This window comes from Corylus avellana, chromosome 4 (genome assembly GCF_965113065.1).
Source record: "Corylus avellana chromosome 4, dhCorAvel1.hap1.2, whole genome shotgun sequence".
Classification (NCBI taxonomy): domain Eukaryota; kingdom Viridiplantae; phylum Streptophyta; class Magnoliopsida; order Fagales; family Betulaceae; genus Corylus; species Corylus avellana.
In genome coordinates, this window is record NC_142493.1 from 5,329,374 (window position 1) to 5,350,497 (window position 21,124).

The 21,124-nt window shown below is 35.8% G+C and overlaps 4 protein-coding genes across 4 annotated transcripts; 2 read left to right on the forward strand and 2 right to left on the reverse strand.

Annotated features, from left to right (window-relative positions):
- Positions 1-1,539: 1,539 nt before the first annotated feature.
- LOC132177902 (B3 domain-containing protein At1g05920-like) lies at positions 1,540-2,506 on the reverse strand. The gene has a single exon (XM_059590379.2). It carries the CDS (start codon positions 2,476-2,478, stop codon positions 1,687-1,689), a length of 792 nt encoding a protein of 263 aa, XP_059446362.1. The 5' UTR covers positions 2,479-2,506; the 3' UTR covers positions 1,540-1,686.
- A 1,797-nt stretch (positions 2,507-4,303) lies between these two features.
- On the reverse strand, positions 4,304-11,730 carry LOC132177167 (Phosphoglycerate mutase family protein). The gene is made up of 10 exons (XM_059589405.2): positions 11,538-11,730; positions 10,223-10,290; positions 9,962-10,069; positions 9,749-9,828; positions 8,021-8,183; positions 6,873-6,947; positions 6,630-6,718; positions 5,344-5,463; positions 4,834-4,878; positions 4,304-4,756 (listed from the first exon to the last, which is right to left on the reverse strand). The coding sequence occupies exons 1-10, from the start codon at positions 11,701-11,703 to the stop codon at positions 4,654-4,656; spliced, it is 1,017 nt and encodes a 338-aa protein (XP_059445388.1). The 5' UTR covers positions 11,704-11,730; the 3' UTR covers positions 4,304-4,653.
- Positions 11,731-14,732: 3,002 nt separating this feature from the next.
- On the forward strand, positions 14,733-18,761 carry TBL12 (trichome birefringence-like protein (DUF828)). Its single transcript, XM_059590309.2, has 4 exons — positions 14,733-15,315; positions 16,572-16,709; positions 17,585-17,834; positions 18,036-18,761. The coding sequence occupies exons 1-4, from the start codon at positions 14,813-14,815 to the stop codon at positions 18,315-18,317; spliced, it is 1,173 nt and encodes a 390-aa protein (XP_059446292.2). The 5' UTR covers positions 14,733-14,812; the 3' UTR covers positions 18,318-18,761.
- A 1,416-nt stretch (positions 18,762-20,177) lies between these two features.
- On the forward strand, positions 20,178-20,954 carry LOC132179528 (uncharacterized). The gene has a single exon (XM_059592261.1). The coding sequence runs from the start codon at positions 20,274-20,276 to the stop codon at positions 20,766-20,768; it is 495 nt and encodes a 164-aa protein (XP_059448244.1). The 5' UTR covers positions 20,178-20,273; the 3' UTR covers positions 20,769-20,954.
- The last annotated feature ends 170 nt before the right edge of the window (positions 20,955-21,124 follow it).

Here is a 21,124-nt window from a genome sequence, read left to right on the forward strand (position 1 = left end):
ATCTTCATAGTAAATTGATAAATTTATCATTGAATTTGTGTGTAGTTTACTTTACTCCACAAATTTAATAGTTAATATATTGAATTTGTAAAGAAAATGGTTGAAAGATGGTTGCATAACATGAAGAAATTCAAAATTAAATAAAAAATTATAAATAAATAGCGAAAATAAGTAAACGAAATAATAAAAGAGATAATAATTTTACGTGGTTCGGTTTATGGCCTACGTCCACATATATATATAAAGCCCTAAGACTATATTTGCTCTTATTCCCTTTGATAATTTTACAATACAAAATACAAATGATCGTCATTTATAAGAATGTGGAGATAATACAAAATAGTATGATTGATAAAATCACATCACTATACTTAATTCTAATTTTATTTTATAAATTACATTCGATGGTAATGTATTCCCCATAATATCACGTAACATGCCTATAAACAAATTAGCCTGCCACCTTTTCTTTTAAATTTATTTTTATGCAATACATGGAAAATTAATTACACAGGAGAACTACAAGAGTAATAGCCAAAAGAGTTGTGTGGTGCTGCCCATTTAACCAACAGATAGGCTCTTCGATTAGCTTGTCTATGACTTCTGTAAAAATTAATGGAAAATATAAGGCTCTAAATGATAATGACTTTGGTCTGAGTGGTATTCCTATCCGGTCTAAGATTTAAATTTTTTTGGGTATAAGCAATGTTTTGGGACCAACCTGTCCTTGAGAGCGGAGTATTACTCAATTTATGTGGGCGGGCCAAGATTGCACAAGTGAATTATTGAAGAAATGACACAAAGGAAAAACAGAGGAGAAAGAATTGTACAAGGCAACTGTGCATCCACCAACTTTGGGATTGATCTTGAGAGCCAAATTTGCCAGGAATTGAGAACTCAATTTGCTGAGGTTCGGACATAAGCAACACTGGCTTACAACCCCAATGCTTGTTTCTGCAATTAGCCTTTATGTTTTCTTTCCATTATACAAATAAGCAGCTGAAGATTGCTTGATGCTGCTTTGTGTATTTTCTTGAGTTTAGATTCCAAAAGGGAGAGATTGGTGAGGACATGGGTAGATTCGAATTGGGGGCTAACTATTGTGCTTTTGTTGAGAAAAATGCCTAGTTCACACGTCTGTCATAGCTGCTTTATGAATTTTGGAACATAGGCATGTAACGGATAAATTAGGGTAGTTCGATGAACGTTAACCTCCCAAAATCACTACTAAAGTTGATAATTATCTTCTCTGATTCTTTTATTCATCAGCTTTTGAAAGATCTGCCTTTTCTTGTATTTTTTTTTCCTTCTCACCATCTACAACTACTGCCACTTGATCGACATTACTGAGTCAGAAACAAACAATACAAAAGATTTTGTTCAGTTATTATCTCAAACAATATATTAATGCAGAATGCAATGGATAGGATCGCTTAGCAGTAAAAATCACAGGATTATCATTGACTAGATCTCAGTCACATATGCTAAACAAAACAAAACAATCAATTAGTTCTAACATGCAAAAATATTTCTGCCCACTTTCATTCCTCAAAAGACCAAGTCAGTTCCAATTTTCACAGTGAAATTATACAGAAACCGTGTTAAGTTGCCGTGATTATACTTCTACAACTGACGAGGAACAACAACACAGAAACTAGAAGGGCGAAAAGAAAAGAAAAATCCAAATTATCTAAGCTTAATAAGGGCCAAGTGGGGTCTTTGGTTGACTCTGAAGGACCAAAGCTGTACATCATTGCCTGACTTGAGCCCGTTTCTCTTTGCAATATTTATCCAAGGGCTGCTCAACATGTAGCAGCAGCTGCTACCCAATTTCCACTTCTTCAAGAAGATGCTCGATTCCTTAAGGCTTGGCTCTATCAATGGCACTTCCATGCCTTTGAAATGTTTCCCATCTGCTTCTTTCTCCTCAAGACTCACTTGTTCCTCACTGCTTAGAAAATCATATCTCATTTGGCCCCTTGGAATCGAAAGCCGGTCCTGAGATCCTTTCATATCAGTGTCGGTCAATACTTTTTGAATCACAAGATTGATGTCCGAACCCTGCAGCCCCATGATTCTGTTCTTGAACTCGGTTGGCATGCAGGGTGGTTGGTCCGGGACCGCTTGTTTGATCTCCGTCGGGTTCTTCCTCTGCCTCTTGGGTTTCCTGGACTTTCCTTCTTCTTCTTCTTCCTTTTCTTGATTCTTGTTGATTTTTCCAGAGTTGTTGGGTTTTGACTCCAATGGCTTCTTGGGTGGTATAATTTTCAAGGCAACCCTCTTCTTCTTCTTCTCCAGGGACGGTTCTCTCTTTTTCATGTGGAATTGAACGAATTCCATCAAGATCCTCTCAGTCAGCAGCCGTTCTACCTCGTTTGGATCCTCACCCACAGCTCTGATCACCTCCTCTTTGATTTTATTGAAGTCCCCACATATGTCTGGAGAGTCTCCCCTCAGATCCTCAAGAGTGATGGTCATGTCTTCTTCCTCTTCTTCTTGAAACAAGAAAAAGGAAAGATTTTGAATCCCAAATGCGTTTCAGAGAAGACCACAAAGAAAAAGAATGATTGGGAGTGAGTATGATCATTACCTGATCTGTGAGAAGAAACAAGACCCACAACACAACACAGAGCAAGAAACAGAGCACAATGTCTTCAGAAAAGAACAGAAGAGAGGAGAAGAGAAGAAGACAAACAAGAGATGAAAGTGAGGTTTCCTAAACAAGAGATGAAAGTGAGTTTGGGTTTCTTCCTGGGATTACTTATTTATAGGACGAATGAGGTTTCCTAAAAATTACCGGTGCAACTCGGAGAGGCACCACCGCCTTTGCCTCCAATGGTCAAATAAGAGCATACACCACCGACTTTCACAAACCCAATTTGAAAAATATATTTACTTACTATTTTACCCCCATTATCCATGGTACAACTCGGAGCGGCGGGGGGGGGGGGGGGGGGAGGGGGGGGGTTCTTACCGCCTTTGGAGCCAACGGTCGAATAAGTTTATACACGTCCAACTTCCAAATGGTCGCAAACCCAATTTACTGTTTTACCCCCATGCAATGCATGGTACAACTCGTAGAGGCAAGGCCTCAAGTCTCACCGGCGTCACCGCCTTTGGAGCAAAGCTAAGCTTGAGGTAGTGGAGGAAATGAAGTTGTCGCTTTCGCTTTGGTAGGAAAACTAACGAAAAATAGAGGAAAAAACAAAACAAGCAAGGAACAGAGTAAAAAATGGTAAAAGAAAGGAGGGGGATGGGAAAAGGTAGGAGACAAAAAGTTAATGGTGTGAAAGTGTATTTTTTTTAAATTATGGTTCGTAAAAAAAAATTAAAAAAAAAAAATCAGATTTTCAATTCGTAAGCATTGGGGTGCATTTTTAAAAACGCTTAATTTTAAAAACTAAATTGCAATTTTACCAAATGCATAACTACGTTTTTAAAAATCGTGTTTTCAAATCGCACATTTTGTAATCGCAATTCCAAACGGACCCTTAATTTTTTATATTTATAGTTTTGTTGGCTTATTGACATGTTTTTGGGTCAATATCATCAATGTTCAGGACGGTTATGATAAACTAGGGCTTGGAATAGTTTCGCAGCTAATAGCCCTTCCATGAGATGAAGCTTCTCTTTTGCGTGTGGTGTGGCTTTTGTAATTAGAGGTATCAATTCTTATATATAAAAGTAGAGAATAATTTCTATAAGGTCCTCTTACAAATCAAGCATTTTGTACCCTCTATAAAAGTTACTCTCATGAAGGTATGGAATGAAGAAAAAACGCTGTGAGCTGAAGACTAGCTAAAATGTTGCAACTTACTGCCACTCGCCCAAAGACAATATGTTCCCAAGCTATATAGTTGGCAAGCACCCAACATCCTCATTGGTGATATTATAAGTTTGTTTGAACTTACAATTTTAAAACGTACAATTTGAAAATATAATTTTTAAAAATACAGTTGAACATTCAGTTAACCTTTAAAATAGCAATTTACTCTTTAAAATAGTACAACGTACCCCCTTACTCACAATTTGGAAAGGCAAATTTTTCTACATTTTCAAATCGTAATATTTTTTTTTTAAAGTCGTAATGGCAAACACACTCGAAGTATCCATCCAATATTGGTTTAGACATATTCGCATGCTTTAAGGTTTATATGTCATAATTAGCTCTTCCACACCAACAGGCTAGCACAAAAGATGACTCACGAAACATAAATAACCCTTTCACCATCATAGATCAACACAAACACCAGCAGAGAGGTCAATTTCATAAAGACAACAAACATTCATCCAAACAAAGCCATGGTGAAAACAAGAAGGTGTCATTCATGGTTGTAATAAGGAGATATAGGAAGAACATGGTGAGGGAACAGGCTTGAATCGGCCTAAGTTGGTCCGGGGCAGCTCTATTACAGTGCTCCTACCAACTAATGATCTAGTTCATATAATTTTCATTCAAAATTGAATCATTGATCATCCCTTCTTGATTAGCCGAACTTCAAATCTTATTTAGGTGAAAATAAATTTCAAAGGTATTTACCACAACAACTAGGAATGTAGAGTAAGAGAAGCCCAAGCTTCAAATAATGCTCTTATCGTAGTATATGATATGTTGTAGCACTTCTTTGTCTATGTAAATCCAGAATCTGACCCTTATTTCTCTAGTTTCTTCTCATCCTCAGCATCACTAGGGAGATCCAGTCCAGGAGGAATCTTTCCTGGATAATTAGTTGTGGATTCATCTGAACCTATCATGCTGGCAAAAGAAGAGAAGTCATAAGAATCTTGAACCGTATAGATTCTCTAGCAAGTATGAAGACTTCAAAAGCTCACCTTCGATCGACAATGACCATAGAACGAAGCTCGCAATTTCCAAAGCTGCAAGTACATGTTGCAAAAGTTATTTCTAATTCATGAATAAGGTAATAAAGTGAGACAATGATATGTGTCAACTAGATTCAACATCAAGCACCGGTTACTTATATTTGAAGTAATTTACTTATAATTAATTCTCCACCCAAAAAAGTTTTTTTTTTTCAATGATTAGATGTATACATATGTATACAAACATATTATGATTATTCAAGAGAAAAGTGCATAAAGCATGATTTATGGTTCAAAGGGCTCAAATACTTTCTGTTCTTCATTTTTAGTCTTAAAGTTCAAACCTAGAAGCTCAAAAAGACCCATGATATTTATATTGGGAAAAATGAAAGAGAAAAACTCACATAGGGAATATTTTATCTTATGTAGATATGTCCAATTTACTAAGCTAATGTTTCATGTTTAAAGGAGTGAGTCGATATATTCTCCAAATAATAAAAAGGCATCATGGATACTTACTGTTTGCCTATTTCACTTTTCACCAACGGGTGACAATCATTTCCAAATGAGCTTAGAGTGTGAAACAAGAATCCACTATGGGTAACAATTGCTATCTCCTTCTCTTTCCGTGTCCACAGCCTAAAAAAAATTATAAAGAAAATTTGAGGTTCCATGTAGAATCATGTCAAATCAAACAAAGAGAAAATTACACCTAACCTCTCTAAACTATCATCTCTTTTGCAAGTCACCTCTAAACTACTATTTTCAGGACTTAGCACCCCAACTCGATACTTTCATGGCACTTTACACCTCCATCAGATTTTGGCATTAAAATGAACGGAAAGTAAATCACGTGACTCACACGTATCATTTTCTAATTTAAAATGTCCAACTTGCCCTTCAGAAAGAGAGTACAGCTATGTGCTGCTGTAAAGGCAATTTTGACACTTTAGGTTGGAAAATGACACATACAAGTTACATGAGCTACTTTCCATTCATTTAACTCTAAAATCTGACAAAGGCTGCAAAGTGTCATGCAGCTTTGGGGTTGCTAAATGCTAAGTATCAAAAATAGTAGGCTGGAGGTGTTTGCAAAGAGTGATAGGTTGGGGGGTTAAATATAATTTTCCCTTAAAGAAATATATGCTTCCAATATCTTAATAATAAAAATAACAAGGGGAAATTGTACGGCGAAGCAAAAACATTTATATCCAGAAAATCAAACTAAGATTTGCAACTTCACATAACTCTTGGGACCTATTAGCTCTTGAGATTCCTGCCCCATGCAAGTTATGAGAAACATGAAGAGCTCTTGAAAGATCTTTGTTCATGTCAAAAATGAGATATTGATATGGCTGATAAGCTAGAAAGTTTGTAGTATGTCAAAGAATATAAGATTAAAGCTAGCAATACCAACAAAGCATTTTTTTTATATAAGTAATAACCAGTCTTATTAAAAGCGTAAGGCGCTCTAAGGTACACAGGAAGTATACAAAAGAATCACTTAAATAGAAAAAGAAAAGCAAGCAAGGAAATCATCAATACCAACAAAGCATGTGATGTATTAAAGTAAACTTTGTGCTTTTACAAGTTAAACACGATGATGGTAGCACATAGAGCACCACGTTAACCACAGGGTATTTAATGAAGCCCCATGGCATCCTCCATTCCGGAGAATCATTAGGGTAGGGAAATGAAAGGTACTTCCATGCAATATGTGGTTAGGAAGGAACTATTTGAGTGTATATTAGTGCCTAACTGCAAATATACAAATCCAGAGTTCTATTGGTAAACAAGTACGTCACCAGTTCATGAACTTCAATCCCCTCGATGCAACTTCTTCCTTCGTCTCCCTTATATCGGCCTTCCATAATATATCCTCATCAGTTTCTATCTGCAAAGAAAATTGAATGTCATTCATCAGAGAATCCAAGGAAACAACTAATATTCACCTGAAACTGTACTGCTACGAAAAGATGAAAGGCATCCTAAATGAAATTATAAACACTAGCTGTCTCTAGATAAACTTAAGATATCTAAGTACTTGCCAGTGAATAATCAACTGCAGGAAAACTGAACTGGTAGTCACTGATATTTCTCCTTTTATCACAAGGGTGAACTCCCTGCAATCAGAGATATACAAAACAAAAATAGCTCTAGAGATCAATACAAACCAACATGACGTAATATTTCGTTTATAGCTATACAAAAAAATAATAATAACTTTAGATGTCATTGTTGGGGAGATAAACGGTTTGGGAGTTATTACCAACAGTGCATTAATATATATATTTGAACAACACTCTAGCCCAAAAGCCTAAGCTAATGAGCTTGGGTCTACTTAGGTATATTAACTACTATTTTTCTTTATATTTTCTCAATGTAGGACTCAACACTCACAAGTGCACTCACAACAGTTATCCCAAAAAGGCATTTGGTGATGGTCTACTGTGAGGTCCAAGGCTTTTGTCCATACACAGTATATTCCAGATATTTCATTGACCCAACAAGATTTTGTTACTTGGAAGCCTTCTAACTCAGGAATGCAGAGTTTATATGCCACCCGGAATGAGATTTTGGGCACCCAGCCAGTGGTGGCTTGGTGGAGGTTAATTTGGTTCTCTGAATCTGTGCCTAAATTCAGCTTTCTAGCTCACTGTTTATTCACAACAGAGTCACTACCAGAGATAGACTTCTTCAGTGGGCATATTATGGTGATATACTTCATGTTCTTTGCAGAGGTAGTATGGAACGTACAGATCATCTCTTTTATCAGAGTGGTTTCAGAATAAAATATTAATAAGCACTAAGGTCATTAGGAGTACAAAACATTATTCGGCCTAACCGAAATAAATGAAACATATTCCATGAATGGTCTCTGAATCATGTTGAACAAGATACTTTTGACATTTGTGCAATTAAAATTAGTGAAACCATGCTGACTAAAACAAACATTACATCAGAATAACTCTGAAACTGACCATGCACAAATGGAATGGTTGACTCTCTTGCCTATGAAAGCAAAAACTTTCAACTTGATTCATACTCGAGGTTTAACAGTAATACTATAGGAATGATCTTGAGGTACTCACCCCACAACTAAGTTGTTGAGCCATCAACTATGACAGACTCTCTTCCAATGGAACGCAAGTGTAATTGCAAGGAAGAAAAATATCTAAACTTTCACAAGGCATACCAAATGTTCTCGACAAAGTTCTACTGCTAGAATTGGTGGGCAGTTAAGACTTGAGATTGCAGCACGGCCACTGTTTCCTGCATTTGCCACCATTAGAGGCAGTACATCCGTCCTATCTGTGTAGCCCTCACCGCCAAATACTCCAACAGCAGTTTGTACAGTCCTATAATCAGGTAACCACAAGTAAAAGTTTGCAACACTAATGATTGAGACACGTCTTCTCAGGAAAAATAACAAGAGTAACCAAATTCATCTTCCAAAAGGAGAACCGATAAAACAAAAATGTATTTTTATACATTTTTCTCATTTGACCCCAACTTCAACATAGAAACAGGGATCTTTTGGCAATCCTGTTTCTACTAATTGGCCTACGGCTTTTGAATGGGAACATATACCAATAAAATATATGCATATCACAAGAATAAAATAGCCACTATACTATAAGATATAGAGCTAGAAAAGCTTCTAAAAGATAATTTCTATATCATGTTATGTTCTATTGTATAAACTACATAAGTTACGAGTTCAATAAAAAGTCTCACACATAGACATTATCCACTAGACAAAGGAGGTACAACACAACATCCTTGGGGTTTCCCCTCCATATCTGTTGATCAAATTACAATTCAGCAGATATCATTACAGGTTTGGTTGTTCAATGTCAAGATCTCGAGAATCACAAATTGTCAAAGAATGTAGTTTGAATCCCACCTCTATAGTCATAATTGCAAATTCATGACTCTCTTGACTCACAAGAGTTGCTAAGAAAATTTAAGGTAACTGTTTCTACTGCATATGACTACCCCACCGCCCCACCAAAAAAACAAAGCAACAGAACAGGTTAGTAGTGTTGAAGAATAAAGGACCAAGTATTTACATCAAATATACAAACCAGAAAAACTTTTGGATCATAACGAGATGGAGACTTTAAACATCAGTTCTTATGAGTCACTCTTGGACTGTTTTGATCAATAAAAGGTCAAACCACTGGATTGTTGAGGTAACTCCGACTGCTGGCTTGAGTAGATATATTCTGAAATACCCATCTCCTTGAGAAATCTTCGCTCGAGATTTTCTAGCCCATTCATGAGCTTGCAGAGAAATGAAATACATCATTGAAGCGCTGATAATATACATGGAGACTTTGTCTCCCACCACATTGATTAAGAGTGTTTGGGCACATCCATTTTCAGACAAGGATTAAAACAATATTAGAGCGTGCAGAATGTAGCTCTTCAGAAATGTATATCTTCATAACTGGTGGAAACATGACCATAATCTATGAATCTCATTGCAAAATAAAAGCCAAAAGAATTTATTGTTGGCCGTGAAAATTACATTTATGATTGACGATGAAGTCATGTCCAAAAGTCAAAATTAGAGCAGTCATTCCTGCTGTAGCAGCATCATTTATAACACAAACAAAACTGCATCATTCGATACAACAATTTATAGTACACCATCCAAAACCAATGAGGAAAAGTGAGAGTGAAATCAAGATAAATGTTTACACTTCAATTCCTGTGACAAGAATTCCCAACTATCTTCAACCAAAATTACCAGAGACCAATTACAATAAAAGCATTCTGCCCAAGCTAATCAGAAATGCATATTACTCAAAGAAAACCCACAGAAGTAGGACAAACTGTTTCTGGATTGAAACACAGACACACGACAAGATATAAACAAACAGTTATCAAGAGGACTACAAAATGACGACATCAATACCTTAGCAAAGGGGATGTAATGACTAAATCGATCCTCTTGGAGAGCCCACTGGCATGAACATGCTTTCGTAAATTATCAACCTGCAACAATAGCAAAAAATACTTGTACAATATTTCTCTCATGGGAGTATTACATTCTTTCTAGGAAGTGGAAATAATTGGAACAACTACTTTACATGGAATCTGGATAAACATGTAATGACTTGCTTTATACCTGCTGCCAGCCTAGTTGGGTAAGTTGTGCATCAAAATATTCAGGACGCAAGTATGCTTTGTAGTTCTTATCTCCGTCTACATTGTGGATCCCTTGTGCATGCCTCACCTATGTATTGGTTTTAAAAGACCACAATGCCTTGAGTTGCGAGCAAAAGCCAAGAAAGAAGGCAATCTTGAATGTCCTTCAGACAAAATGTATAGCAGCTTCAAATCCATGATGGACATTGTACATAATTGGGAAACAATTTTGGATACCAACCAGATGAAGAGTTTTGCATCGGTGCAATGGAAACAAACTTGGACCTCCGCCACCATCCATATCTGCAGCTGAACAAATTAACTTTCAAGTCAAAAATATGAAATAATGAGCATAAAGCATTGTTAATTATTTGCAGGACTACAAGGAAAAGATGATTTCAAGATAGTATATGTTCAAAATCATATATATATATATATCGTACACATATTTATGCTAGGAAATGACAAACGCATATTTAAGAAGAGAAACAGTTAACTCAAGAGTCACTCAGAGATAGTTGATGAGTTGTGAGGAGCTTGATCTCTATGAGGAGTCCATGGGAGTAGTCTGCAGGCAGAACAGAAACTTAGCTTAACTCTTGCTTGACAGTCACTCAAGCGAGATTGAAGCAAAATTTTCACTCGAGCTTTGCTTGACAATTGCTCGAGCAAGATGCTGAGCAGCAGACAAAAAGTTCACTCAACAGTGGCTCAAGCGAGATTGCAGCACATTTGAGCAAACTTTTGTATTCACTGTAAACTCCCATTGAGAGAGAGAAAACTGAGAGTTCTGGAAGATGCTAATAGAGGATTATCTATATCAAAAAAATCCGCTCTTGCCACTCATAGGAAAGAAGCCAGGAGCGATTAAAGATGAAGAATTGGAGTTGGTTCAAACAGATGTGTGGGGGCCTTAACAACCTTCCAAATTTGACATGATAGTAGAGGTAATCTGGTTAGTAGGTACTGAAAGCATCTAAAGGTCCACAACATTTTAAAAAGCATGCCTCAAACGGGTGCTATTCACAGCATTTCCAATACTTTTCCCACCAGCAAATTTCTTTTTCTTTTTTTTTTTTTTAATTTCAATTCTCCATAATTAACAGCCCACAAGCTCTCATGAAAATGTAGTTAACCAATTAGAACTTGATACAACGCATATATATAAAATTAGAAAGCAAGATCTACAGTTATCAAACAAATGAGCTTTAGAAAGCATATATACACTGGACAGATTAAAAACTTTGTGGTCAGGCAACAACTCCTAAATGAAATGTAACAAAAACCAAAAGAATCCCATAACCTTCAATCAAATTATAATACACCACTCAAACCTTCACAGATCAAGAAAACCAAAACATCATCTCAGTCACATGGGTATTTCACAATGATCCTCCTTCCTCCTCCCAAGTCACCATCTATAGCAACTTAAATACAAACAAATAATAATAAATAAATAAAACCCATATCAAATAATTCAAAAAATAATAATAATAATCAACCAGAACCCATTTGCATATATACATGTGTTTGTTAGAGTGAGTATAAGGGTATACCAGGGGGAGAGGAGAAGCAGAGGAGAGAGAGACGAGATCGAAGTGGGGATGACTGAAACTGAGAGTGAGAGGTGTGGAGAAGGTAAGTGGAGGAGGAAGAGAGATATCTTAGAGAAATCCCACTGCCATCATATCTGACAGGACTAATATTAACAACAATGCTCATGGATGCCTTGCAGCCGTTGCCGTTTGTGTGTGGCTTACTGCCTTTGTAGCTTTGTAGACTAGAATTTCTTTTTTATTTATTTAATTAATTAGGAAGCTAACTTACAAAAAAAATATTAATTAATTAATTAAGAATCTGTCAGAGAGGTCTGATGATTTGTCAGTACTGCCCCTGATTGGTAATGGATTGGCCTTGGATTCTCGCGGTTGCCACTTGGCTAGACAGTAGACAGGAGAGCTGAAGGGTATTTTGGTCTTTCACAAAATGTAATGTTACTTTTTTTTGGCAGGCAAATCACATTCGAATGAAGTGCTCTTTATCTATCTATCCGTTTTTTGTTTGACTGGTTCAACTTGACCAATAATTTCAAAAACTTTTATGTTGTTGTTTTACAAATATACCCTTCACAAAGCATTTTTATAAAGTTTGATATTTTTAACAAACTGCAAGAGAGAAATCTGTGGCAAGATTGAAAATTTCAACCAAAGGATAACTCCGATACTTAAATTAGTAAGATGAATCAAAAGTTTTTTTTTTATTTTTTAGTGATAGATCAAATTAGAACTAGTGTCATTGAGGAATAGGGTGTGGCCTTATCTAGGCATGGGTCTAATCCGCAACCCCTAGCGAGGCATCCTTGTGGCCAAGCATCACTTGCCGAATGAGGTATAATCTTGACTAATTGTGATATCAAATTTATGAGTAATTCTTTTTGGCCTATTAGCGTCCAGTTAGAGTTGATGTGGCGTGGACTCAACTACTACACATCAACCCTATTTAAAAGAATAAAAAATAAAAAAGAGTTGGACACGAATAAAATTATGATAGGCCGCCTAGCATACTCCAAATTTATTGCTTACTTTTGGGTAGCGGTCATTATCAAGTGTCGCGCAGGAGTATTGAGTCCTCTAATATGTTTTCTCCCACCAAGAGTAATGGGACAATGATGAGTAGTGGGGGTATATCCTCTATGGTTTCTTCTAGATGCTATACAAGTAGCAGGGGCATTGGCTCACCAGGCCCATGACCTAAGGCTGCATCTTTTAATTTGGGCGAATATTTTTACTTGAATAGTGATATATAGAACATCCGGTGTGAGTGTACAGTGCTCAGGCTGGGTGAACAAATGTATGGATTTTTAAAAATTAAAATTAAAAATTTTTGAAACAGTAAATTTTGTATTACTGTTCACCCAGCATGATTACTGTTCACTCACACCGGGTGTTCTATATATCACTACTTGTTTTACTTAGGCTGCTCAGGTGGATACTCAGTATATCAATTATGATTTTTTTAGGTTTTGGGTTATAATGTTTAGTGTTGAGTTAAGGGTAAGTCAATGTAAAAGTTGGTCCAATACATGAAAATAAGTGGGTCTCGTGAGAGGCTCTCTCGCATTAGCTATCTGAATTGACTACAATTCGGTCAACCACTCACGATCCCTCGAAGCAAGTTGTCCAAATTGCATGCAATTCAGGTAGCTAATTATAAGTAATCTTTATTCCAAATTTCATGCCTGCACATCTCTTCGAGATCGGATGCAGCCAACCATAACTATAATTTTCATATCCAAATCTTCATCTTTGTCATCATCATATATTAACATTGTTCATAAGGAAAATTGTAAGAACAGAAAAGGTAAGAATGAGCTCATGAGAAGAGAACCTAAAAAAGAAAAATATTTTAGCATAGGGTATATATACTTATATGCTGATTCCTTTAGCCTTACTAAAATCCCCTGCAATAGGGGTCACGATAAATATACAAGAAGTTATAACCAAAAAAAAAAAAAAACAGTGAAAATCAGAGAATTAACAACACGAGGGAGGCAGTATTAATTACTAACAAGATGCATATTATAAGTTCAAAAGATAATTAAAAAAAACAAAAACTTTACATATGCAAATGTATGAATATAAACAGTGGGAGTCGTGGGACTCTGTGAAAGGTCCCACCAAGTTTTGCATGAGAAAAAGAACAAATTTAGATAAAGAAAAAGAAAACACATAGGTTAGAATAATTTTTTATTTCTTTCTTTCTTTTAATTTTTTGTTTTTTTAAAAAAAAAATTACAGATCAAGATTCAAGCCTATATACAATGAGTAAGTGGGACAGCTATGCCAGGTGACCCATGACTAGGGCCGTAAATAAACCAATCAATTCGATAATCCACTCAGTTTAGTTTGATCCGAACTTGAATTCAATATTGTACAAACTCGCTCATTACTGTAAAAATTCGCTCAATTAATAAATGATACATACCTGACTCACTCGAGAAAACTCGATAGGAGCTCGCGAGCTTAGCTTGTTTAAAAGCTCGATCAGCTCGTTTGCCCGACTTGTTAGCTTGTTTATATATCTTGTATATATATACAAATATATATTAGTATATTACTAAAAATTAGTTATATAAATTTAAGTATGCATATTAGTAATTAAGTAATATATGCTATATACGTTACTTAATATTTAGGGTAAAGATATTGACCACGCCTGGCGTGCATCAACAGTGATGCACGCCAGGCACAAAATTTTTTTTTTTATTATTTTATTATTTTAATTTTTTTGAAAAAAAAAAAAAAAAAAAATTTGTGCCTGGCGTGCTTCACTGTTGAAGCACGCCAGGCGTGCTCCCAATCACGACTCTAATATTTATATGCTGTTGAGCCCAGCTTGGCTCAAACAGCATTCTCAACGACTTGAGCTCACCCGAACTTCTAACAAGTCAGTTTTGAACACACATTTCATAACTTAGCTCGAATAAATATTTTTGTAAACGAGCCCGTCTTAAAATTTTAAAGCTGGACTCGGCTAGACTCGATTATAGCCACATGACCCATTAGCGCTTTTTTTTTTTTTTTTTAACAAAAATGTAAGAGACATTTTACTTGTTTACGGTTTAATTTAACCCTAAAAGCTTAGAGTTAAGTGAAGTTTAAAGAAATAAGTCCACATCTGGACATGAAAATAGATTTTTTTGTTTTTTTTTTTTTTTTTTAAGCGACATGAAAAGAGATGTTGAACGCAGATCTTCTGGACGAAAAGTAGTGTAAAGAAGAAGCCAGTGCATCAATCTGTGTGTGTGGGAGCCTCTAGACGATGCTCCACAATGCCTCCTAAGCTCCTCTCGCCCCTCTTCCCATGCCTCATCTTCCTCACCCTCCTCCTCCTCTACCTCTATTCCTCTCTCCTCTCTTACCATGCTTCGCAATCCCCACCTCACTGCAACCTCTTCAAAGGTCGCTGGGTCCTCGACCCTGCCCGTAAACCCCTCTACGACCACACCTGCCCATTCCACAGAAACGCCTGGAACTGCCTCAGAAACCAGAGAGAAAACATGGGTCTCATCAATTCTTGGAAATGGATCCCTGAATCCTGCGCTCTGCCTCGGCTTGATCCGGCCCGGTTTCTGGGTCTGATGAGGAACAGGAATATTGGGTTTGTCGGGGACTCGCTGAATGAGAACTTCCTGGTGTCTTTCTTGTGTGTGCTTAGAGTGGCTGACATGGGTGCCAGGAAATGGAAGAGGAAAGGGGCTTGGAAAGGAGCTTATTTTCCCAAGTTCAATGTCACGGTGGCGTATCACCGGGCCGTTTTGCTCTCCAAATACGAGTAAGATTTTGTTGGTGATTTTGGAGAATGTTTGTGGGGTTTGTTTTGTTTATCTTGTTATGTAGCGTGTGTTTACGTTGTGCAGTGATTGTAGGGTGTGATTTGGTGGCTCTTATGGGTCGCTAATGGGTGAAACAAATTGTTGTACTGGTGTTATTGACATTGTAGTTTGTGAAATACTTGTGGACGCGGAGAGAGGTTGTCATGTTGATGGTTCACCTAAGAGATCAGATGGATGTAGCAGACATCACTCACATCAACATGGATTGTAATTAACGAATGGATATAGCATATACGTGGGTGTGTATCATGATAAAAGAAAAAAGAAAAATCATTCAATTGTCCAGTCTCGCATTATGATTTCAGGAGTGGACATGTCATCATTTCATTGATGACTTTGGTTTTAGAAATGTATAGGTACATTAGAATTCCGTTGATAACAGTGTTAAATAATACCACTTTCCTGTTTTCCTATTCTTTCCAAACCGTCCTTTTGTGTGATTGATAAAGCCTACACAGAAAGCAAAATTCTTGATTTTTTTTTTAATGGTAATAATTTTGAAATTGTGATCAATTGCACGCGTGGTGAGATGTAGAGGTCAGTGTGGATTGGTTGAATTTATTGCTTACGAAAAATCTGTGTGATTGTTATGATTTGAATCTGATTGTCAAAAACTGTTCAACATAAATATTGGACCTTTTATTTTTGGCTTCTTTTTGAACTTAAGCTAAGGTTAGGCTTGTGAAAAGGATAGATAGATCACAGAAATTAACAGTTAAATAGGAATGCAAGTTGTAATGGACCCTGAGTATGCAAACTTTCATCTAATTATGTGCCCATCCTTTTGTTGCAGTGGTTTTCTGATAATTGAAGTTGTCTTTACTACATATTATGGTTTTATCAGTTTATGTTACCTTTGATTGACAGAATGACCTAATACATAGTTGCATGTTTGTGGTGTCATTCATTGTGATCAATGCATATTCTTATTGATGGATGCCTGGACGCTTTCTTAATTGGGTACATGGGATGGGATAAAGAATTGGAAATTTTTGCATCCTTAATTCAGTTTATTTATTTATTTTTGCCTATCCTGCTTAGTTAGGGTCTCCTTGTTTTGGACTTGATGGAGGTTTTGATGATTCCCCTAACCTGACACTTGATTCAAATCTTAATATCTTAGTTTAAGTTGCAATTTCATCTTTATAAATTTTGAAAATGGCAACCTTACTTGCTGATAACTGATTGAAAAAAGGTGGCAGCCAAAACAGTCGACGGTTCACAATCAGGATGGACTGAAAGGAATATATCGAGTCGACGTTGATATTCCTGCAGATGATTGGGTCAACATTGCCGACTTCTATGATGTCCTTGTTTTCAATACCGGCCATTGGTAATCTTCCTTTCATTGATATATAATAGAATGTTTAATTAATGACGAAGAAGGCCTTTTGGTCTCAAATACCTGCATTCTTGGGGAGGTCACAACTAGAATGTACTTTACAGTTTTCATGTTTTTGTGAGAGTATAGGAAGCAAGTAATGATACTCTTTACTTTTTTCTTGTTTAGTGGCATTACAATTGTTCTTTTATTCACCTGTTTTCAAGAGATTCTGAGTCAAACTCCTCAGACTCTTTTAAACATCAATGTCCATTGGGATATCCTTGTTAAGCAGGTGTATTCTATCTTAGTGTTACGCTTAAAGCTTGACTTTGTTATGTGTGGAGGAAAAACCAGTTATTTTTGTATAGCAACCAAAATAAAGGCATGATGCATTTTCATTTTACCATCAAGTGTTAATTTTTTTTTCTCCATCTTTAATACTTTAATTCTTCTTGCATGCTCACTTGAGGTGTACACTAGACATGAATAAAATGAGACAAAGTCTGTAAGGAAGATGTTAATTTGGCAGACCTAAGTAGTTTTTAAATAGTTATATAAATAAAAACAAATTATCTGGGGATAAGTAGAAAAGAAAGAAAGAAAAAGAATAAAGCTGGAAGCCAATTAGTAGTATACTATGGCATCTAGAAAAGGAGGAAGACAACTTAGTTAGAAAAAAAAGTTTTTTTTTTTTTTTTAAGAAAAAAAAGGCAAGAAATTCAGTTTTTTTAAGATGGTAAGATACACTTTACTGTATTTCATTTCTAGTTAATTTAAAGACATTTAAGACTTTCAATTGGCACCACTTGAGATGGTCTGCAAACTGTGCTGTTTTATACATTCTTAGCTGTCTGAATACACTTTCTGATTTGGCCTTGAAATAGGTGGGGTTATGATAAATTCCCGAAGGAGACACCTCTTGTCTTCTATCGCGAGGGGGAACCAATATTTCCTCCCATTGGGATGTTGGACGGACTTAAAGTTGTTCTTGAGAATATGGTCTCATACATTCAAAAAGAAGTTCCTAGCAGGACCCTCAAGTTCTGGCGTTTGCAATCACCAAGGCATTTTGATGGCGGCGACTGGAATCAAAATGGTAGCTGTTTGTTGAATGAGCCGCTTAAGGAATTCCAGGTATGAGTAGATGATGGCTATCCGCACTTTCGTGCCTCCTTACCAAGGTTTTATGTATTGGTTCACACTACCAATGTTATTCCTAGTTCATATTAAAATCATATTCAGAGCCCTGCAATTTCTTTCAAGTTTTTTGTTAACATGTACTGGGTTGTTTCCCAAAGCCTTTTCTGTGCAAATAAGATCCTCATATCTGGACAGCTTGACTTGTGGTTTGATCCCAGGAATAATGGTGTGAACAAAGAAGCCAGGCAACTGAATCATCTGATTGAAGAAGCTTTGCGAGGCACAGAGATTCAACTGCTTGATCTGACTCATTTGAGTGAGTTCAGAGCAGACGCTCATCCAGCAATTTGGTTGGGAAAGAAGGATGCAGTGTCAATCTGGGGTCAGGACTGCATGCACTGGTGCTTACCTGGTGTTCCTGACACATGGGTTGATATCTTGTCAGAACTGATCCGTTATAGCTTGGAGACAGGATGATAACAGTGAAAAGATGTGTCAACTTAAAGCTTCAAACTGCAAACATTTAACAACTCCATGAGAAGAAGATGTTGAGTGCTTCTTCCATACCTGCACTAGACCAAGATCTGAGAAGTTAAGTTTCAGGGTACAAACGAGCACCCAAAGGCAATCTGAAAGGAGATTTGAATGACATTAGTGCCTTTTGATGAAAAAAAAAAAAAAAAAAAACTTCCTTTATTGTGGCAGATGGTGGGGAGATTGAGATGTCCAATTGTACAAACAAGTAAACCTGAGTTCTTAGCCCGAACTGTCTTTTGGGTCCGTTTGGTAATGGACTTAGTAGGTCGCTTTTGGTTTGTACGTAATTGATGTGATATAAAGTAGATAGAAGGTTAGAAAATTTTGTATGAAAAAGTGAAAAAGTTTTGTTTTTTAATAAATTTTTTTATTTGAATAGTAATAAAAAATTATTGATGTGATATAAAAAGTAAAAATGTTTAGAAGTTAAAAAAAAGTGGGAGTTTGGCATGTCCATTACTAAACAGTAATGTCATTTTTCATTTTCTTTTACCGAGGCCTTTCTTCTAGAGATGATAGTAAGGGATTGACTTGTCAAACATGCAAGGAATCATTTATCTGTTTATTCATTTTGAGTAATGTTAAAAAAAAAAAAATTTTAATTTTTTTTAATTTTTTAATTTTTTTATGTTTCTCTTGTGTTTCTTTAAAATTGGTATGGCTTTTATAATCATTATTGGATCAATGAAAAATTATCATTAAATTTTGATCAAATTATGATTTTAAAAGTTATATAAGTTTTGAAGATACAATAAATGAACATGCTAAGGATATTTAGCATTACTCATTTATTTTTTTGCCCTTTGTGAATATCTAGTCATCGTTGTGTGCAGCTATATTGTTAAGGCAACGACATCGACTTCCTGCTTAGTGTAAACTATTTGCAGCAGTTTGATTTTGTGCTTCTAAGTGTGTCATAACCCCTCAGGAATCAGAATGGCGTTGCCAGAGCACATTGCATGTGATGTAGTCAGGATCATGCTTCTTTGTAATTGTTTTTTTTTTTAAAAAAAAAGATTCTCATGGTTGAAAGATCCAGCAGATCTTGTACCTGTATCATAGAAGATTGACACACTGGTGAATCCACCAATACACAGTTTTTGAGGTAGGGTTAAGCTGTTTTATCTATTTAATTAAATGAGTTAGATTAAAATTGATTTATACAGTTTTATATTCATATTTCAACACAAAAAACATTTAAAGCTAACAATTTTTTTACATTATTTGTGAACTCAATATGAATTTCAACACCAAATTATCAGGCTAAAATTGAAAGATTTAACTTATTTAATTAAAGAAAAAACTTCACAAATGACCTCTGAAATATCATGCAATTTGAAAATACCATTTCAAATTTCAAAACCTTTAAATTTCACTAACCGAATTTTCAATTTGATGCAATCTACTTCATTTGTCAGTTTTTGGATGTTAAAAGTGATGAAATAACCTTTATACTCTTAAAACTTTTATAAAATTCTAAATTTATCCTTAATTTCAAATTAAAAAAAAAAAAAAAACGAAAAATTGAAGGATAATTTAATATTTTTAATGGTTTTCGTTAAGGTTTAACAAAAAAAAATTAATAGATGTCAATTGTATCAAATTGAAAGTTTAGAGAATAATATTGAAAGTTTTTAAAAATTTTGGAAGTATTCTTAAAATGAATGATAGTTCAGGAGTCCCAAGTGAAATTATCACTTAATTAAATAAATCGAATTAAAATTAATAAGCACTGGCCATTTCGTAAATCCAATGGGGAGCAAGGGGTAAATATGATTCAAATATCCCCATTGAGGAGAAGGCAACCACCGTGCCCTAGGCCGACACAATCGAGCTGGAACGTCTCTCCCCCGCAGTTCACTGTTTCAACTTCAAAACCATAACCCAACGGCGCAAATGGCCGTAAGAATTTCTTTTCTTTTTTCCATAATCACCCCACAAGCGCAAAAAGTCCATCCCCATCCTTTCCCCTCCACAACCCTTTTGAGCAACAAACCCAGAACCCGGATTTCGTGCACCAAGAAAATCAGTGATGCAGAGATTTCATCAGATTTGGCTTCGGAGGTGGCAAAGATAAACACCCATTCAGTGCAGAGAGAGGAGGCCATGAAGAAGAGCAAAGAGCTCCTGTTCACAGAGCTGTGCCAGTACCTGGCTTCGAAAGAAGATGAGGTGAAGAAGAAGTGGAGGAAGATGGATGAAGAGGATAAATTGGTTTTGGTTAAAGGATTTGTTAGAGAATGGAGTGTCAACTTTCATCCATTGTCTGCAAGGTCTGTGAAGGAGATGGTTGAGGAATATTTGCAGGAAGATAACCCATCTGCAACATCTTCTCCTTCCTTGTTTTTTTCTGCGTTGAATAGGATTATGGGTTTTTCACAAAACAAGTGAAAAAACCAAAAACAATTTGTTTCGAACTTTTTTCTTTTTAAATTTTTTCATTGAGCATCGCATTGGTTGAGAATTTGGGATGTAAGGTGAAAGGTTTATTAATTTCAAACGATAGAAGATTAAGGAAAGAGATTTTTGCTTGGTGTATGTAACATGTCATTTGATTATTTTTTCTGTTTATTTCGCAATTGCTTATGACACACAGAATATTGGCTTTGTTATTTTCTTTTGACGGAAAATGTTTTCCAATAGAAAATTTTTTGCTTAAGGTGTTATTTATTTTCTTTTGTTTCCTACCAATATAAATTGAAAAAAAAAAAACATACAAAATAAAGGATCAAAGCTTGAATGGCGAT